At 35.1% G+C, this 4,901-nt stretch overlaps 1 protein-coding gene across 2 annotated transcripts; it reads left to right on the plus strand.

The window, feature by feature from the left end:
* The first annotated feature begins 1,623 nt into the window (after positions 1-1,623).
* LOC109818560 (glucan endo-1,3-beta-glucosidase 2) lies at positions 1,624-4,557 on the plus strand. 2 transcript variants are annotated; one of them, XM_020384061.3, is made up of 4 exons: positions 1,624-1,780; positions 2,716-3,969; positions 4,056-4,083; positions 4,195-4,557. In XM_020384061.3, the coding sequence occupies exons 1-4, from the start codon at positions 1,723-1,725 to the stop codon at positions 4,349-4,351; spliced, it is 1,497 nt and encodes a 498-aa protein (XP_020239650.1). In that variant the 5' UTR covers positions 1,624-1,722; the 3' UTR covers positions 4,352-4,557. The 2 variants fall into 2 exon arrangements, with proteins under 2 accessions (XP_020239650.1, XP_020239651.1); XM_020384062.3 differs by lacking the exon at positions 1,624-1,780 and adding an exon at positions 1,820-2,099.
* Positions 4,558-4,901: the final 344 nt, after the last annotated feature.

A 4,901-nucleotide genomic window follows, 5' to 3' on the forward strand; every position in this document is an offset into this window, starting at 1 on the left:
AATGAACAACGAAGATGAAAAATGTAATGGATAAAAAGTAAAAATGTTGTATGGTATAGAATAAATAATGGCGTAGTTATCTAATAATAATAGCATGGACAATGGCATTTACAAAGTGGCCCAATGGTTGGTACGAAATCCCGTAAGAAGGGGGTGGATTGGACCGTTGATGGATATGGTGATCCATTCTTATTTGCGATACAACATCGTTACTTTTCGGTGTCTTCAGAGATGCAACCATATTCCTTGTTTGTTTCCTTCTTTTAAAAACACACAGAACATCGATGAAGGGTCAGACACAGCTATTACTACAACACAACAAAACACTCCAACTCACCGTACGTTAACGGCTAGAACAACAGATGCTCATGCATGTCTTCCTCCTTCACATGCACACACACTAATCAGATAAATAATGACATTATTATAATATAATGTATCATATTTATATTATACCAACTTACACTCATTCATTCTTTATTTGCTATTTTCCAACTCCTCTTTTAGCATACAGAGAGAGAGAGAGAGAGCACTCATCATAGGTCAGAAATTAATTGTAACTTGTGGCAAGGCAGAGAGTAACGTGCATGTCTGCCCACATTTGTTATTTTTGGGTTTAGAGTTAAATTTGATGCATTTGTAATTATTTGTTACATGTTGATGTGTATATGAGCTTAATTCTTAATTTATTAAAATTGAAGAAAGAAATGAGTTTTTTTTTTTTAAAAGAAGCTATTAAAAGGTAAAATTATATAGCAAAATGTGTACGCAAAACTAACGGAAGTTCTGAGCAGTTAGCAGATTCTTTAAATATGATGATGTTAAGAGTTTGATTCCTAATAATGTGGTATAGAGAAGGAAATAGTCTTTGATAATTAGTTACAAATGTCTTTTGGTGCTAACAAAAGAGAGAGAGAGAGAAATATCACTTTCACTATTCATAAAGATTAATAGATTAAAATTAAAATTTTAAATTATGTATTCAATTATGAATCATTTGTAATTTTTTAAAACTTCATGCAATCTTTAATTAAAAAGAAAATTAGATATGTAATTTAATTAAACCGTTAATTTTAATTTAATGAATATAATTACATATTTACATTTTTACCGTAATTAAGAACTTATATAGTCTCTTTTTTTTTCTCTCTCTATATATATATCTTAGATTGAGTTAAACATTCCGTGAGATTAAATGTTTTTATAAGTGATCGTATTATTAATCAACTTACTAATACTATAGTTGAAAATAAATCACTGAAATTAGCAAAGTATTTATGAATGTTCTGTCCAACTGTTAAAGCGAACTTGATTCTTTTTTAAAAAAAATACTCTAGACTCATAAAAAGTCAAAAAATTATTCAAGCATCTCACGTAGTTCTTACAACTATATATATTTTCACATTATTAAAGAATGAATAACAAAAAAAATAGAAAAAAGGAGAAAAAGGTGTCTTGAGTCGAGGGTGTTGTTTCTTCGGTCTTGGGCTAACTGGTTTAGCACAGTGAATCTGCATAGAAGGATGATTCCTTAGCCGTTTGATTTGTCTGACAAGCTTTCCACGTGTGATTTGTGTCTTGATCTTGTAACACAGTCATATATTCTCCTACAGCTTTACCCCACTTTCCACTTTTCAATTTACTCCTAACTAGTCCTTCCTTCTTCATTTACTTCCTTTCTCTCTCCTTCATTATTGAGTCCTCTCCAGAGCCATTCAATCCATGGCTGTGCATTTTCTTCTCCTGCTTTTAGCACTCTCTCTTGCTGCAGCTGATGAAGGTCAGTGTCCACATTTTTAACACCTTATCCTTCCTCACTCTTCTTTTCTTTCTCTAATGTTAAGAGATCCTGTGTTTTCCACTTGTTCAACTTGTACTTGCTTTCTGAATCTCTCATTGCCCTTTACTTCATTTTCTCAACATGGGTTGGCATTGTTTTGAAATCAATGCAAAAACTCACATTTGTAATGTTTCAACTGCATGGTTCTTCTTGACCCATTACTTGTTTAGTTCTCACTTTGTATGATTCCTTGCTGTTTTTGGAGTTTGCTTGGTGGGAATGAAACTTATCTATGCTTTGTCATATCGAGGCTCAAATAGTAATACACCCTTCCATTTTTGCTTTTTTCCTAGCAGTAGCAGTAGCACACCCTGGCTTGGTTTAGGTTTGAATGTTATTTGAGATTTAGTTAATGTGTTAAGTGTTCAGAAACAATGTTAGATGGGCATGTTATGGCTGAGATAATGAATGATTGGTTAGTCTGTTTTCTAGTAGAGTTTGAATGTTTTCATAAAAAAAATATTTTGAATACTTATGTTTTTAAAATAATAGCCAGGCTTTTGTTGGTTGATCTTCTTGGATGCGGTCCACCTGTAGGATTCATATATTTTATATTGAATATGACGGTTCTTTTGTCCTTCTATTCAGTTATGTATTGTCATTTTCCCCAACATTTGGATGTGTGTAATACTTTGTAGTGAAGATTGGAGAATTGGTTTTTGGAAAAGCTTCTATTTTTGGGTAACTATTCCATTGTTTAATGTACACAAACATAATCATAAAATTTTATTTACACCCCAAACACGGATCCTTTGGAACAAGCAAAATGTGCACAAGAGTCTGCTTGCATATGCTTCCAAGTTCCAACTTGGCTGGTTGATTGAGTGAGGACTTGAATCTAATTTTTGATGGATCTTAATCTTTGTACCATGCAGAAGCATTCATTGGAGTGAATATTGGAACCGATCTCTCAGACATGCCACACCCTACTCAAGTAGTAGCTCTACTTAAAGCACAGCAAATTCGTCATGTTCGATTGTATGATGCTGACCAAGCTATGCTCCTTGCACTTGCAAAGACAGGAATTCAAGTTGTTGTGACTGTCCCTAATGAAGAGCTTCTAGCAATTGGTCAATCGAATTCCTCAGCTGCGAATTGGGTTTTCCGCAATGTGGTAGCTCATTTTCCAGCCACCAACATCACAGCCATTTGTGTTGGTTCTGATGTTTTAACTACCCTCCCCAATGCAGCAAAAGTACTTGTCAATGCTATCAAATACATTCACTCAGCCCTTGTGGCATCCAATCTTGATCGCCAAGTTAAAGTTTCAACACCCCTTTCATCTTCCATCATCCTTGATTCATTTCCACCTTCTCAAGCTTTCTTTAACCGTTCGCTCAATCCGGTTTTAGTCCCACTACTGGAATTCTTGCAATCCACCGGTTCTTATCTGATGCTAAACATATACCCTTACTATGACTACATGCAATCAAATGGAGTGATTCCATTAGACTATGCACTCTTCAAACCTCTCCCTCCGAACAAAGAAGCCGTTGACTCCAACACCCTTCTCCACTACACCAATGTCTTTGATGCCATGGTTGATGCCGCATACTTTGCCATGGGTTTTCTAAATTACACCAACATTCCTGTAGTAGTGACCGAGTCGGGCTGGCCCTCAAAAGGTGGCTCCAATGAACCTGATGCAACGGTTGACAATGCCAATACTTACAACAGCAATTTGATCAAGCATGTTTTTAACAAAACTGGAACTCCAAAACACCCTGGAATTGGTGTTAGTACTTACATCTATGAGCTCTACAACGAGGATATGAAATCGGGGCCGCTGTCAGAGAAGAATTGGGGACTGTTTGATGCCAATGGGACACCTATTTACATTTTACACTTGACAGGATCAGGGGCAGTCCTAGCAAATGATACCAGCAATCAAACTTTCTGCATTGCAAAGGATGGTGCTGACCCGAAAATGCTTCAGGCTGCACTAGATTGGGCATGTGGACCTGGGAAAGTGGAATGCTCTCCATTGCTACAAGGGCAACCATGCTATGAACCAGACAATGTCATTGCACATGCAAATTATGCCTTTGACACTTACTATCATAAGATGGGAAAGACTCCTGATGCATGTGACTTCAATGGAGTGGCTACAATCTCCACCTCAGATCCAAGTAAACTATTGTTCCCTAGTACTATTATCTTTTTTATTTCTATCAATAACTTCTACGGTAATTAACAACTTTTTGAATGATTGTAGGTCATGGTTCTTGTGTATTTCCTGGAAGGTAAGATAAGATATATATTTGTTTGTTTGATTCATTTTCATTATTTTCCTATGTTTGTTTGTGTTGTTAATATGTTATTGCTCACAAGTGGTGAGTTTGTGATATGTGCAGTCTTGGCAAAAATGGTACCTTAGGTAACTTCACAGCTCCATCCATGAATTCTACCAATTCAGATTCCTCAGCCTACAACCTTCGCAGCTGTGACTTGAGAATTAGAAGCCTTCTAATGGTAACTGGGTTTCTAGTATGGGGAGTGGTTTTGCTATAAAGTGGTATATTTCAGAACGTGTTACTTGAAAATTTTTGTGGTAGATGATAATGCTGCTACATAGTCGTCTTAGCAGCATTGTCTTGTTCATAGTGGTCCATTCAATTTTGTACAAAAACCATCCAAGGGTTTGGTCTGAATGAGGCTGCAACTGAATCACATTATTATTATTCTTTTTCAATTAGAATTGTTTCAATATTTATCAACCATTGACTATTTATTTTCCATTGAGTTATTATAATCTTATGCTATATAAATATATATTGCACTCCTTCCCCCAAAAAAGAAAAAGAAAACGAAAACTATTCTCACTGCCGGGAATGAGGCAGTATGAGTCTCTATTATTTCAAAAACAATGAAATCGATGATTAGTTGGAGATTTCCGGAAAGTAGAAAAAATAAATAAATAAAAAAGATAGTACGAGAGATAATGGAATAGAGTTGTTTAAAAGCAGTTATTAAGATAATATTTTAATGTATCATAATCAAAGAGTTTTCTATTTTGGGTCCATTTTAATAAGTTATCGACGTGTAGTTTTTAATTTTTTTG

Source organism: Cajanus cajan, chromosome 9 (genome assembly GCF_000230855.2).
Source record: "Cajanus cajan strain Asha chromosome 9, NIPB_CcT2T_4, whole genome shotgun sequence".
NCBI classification, from domain to species: Eukaryota; Viridiplantae; Streptophyta; class Magnoliopsida; order Fabales; family Fabaceae; genus Cajanus; species Cajanus cajan.

What these genes read in the sequence shown, in the direction of transcription:
- LOC109818560 (XM_020384061.3), top strand. Translation starts at nt 1,723, where the DNA reads ATGGCTGTGCATTTTCTTCTCCTGCTTTTAGCACTCTCTCTTGCTGCA. An exon ending in TCTTGCTGCAGCTGATGAAG is followed by an intron (nt 1,781 to 2,715) that starts GTCAGTGTCCAC and finishes TGTACCATGCAG; the next exon opens with AAGCATTCATTGGAGTGAAT. An exon ending in AATCTCCACCTCAGATCCAA is followed by an intron (nt 3,970 to 4,055) that starts GTAAACTATTGT and finishes GAATGATTGTAG; the next exon opens with GTCATGGTTCTTGTGTATTT.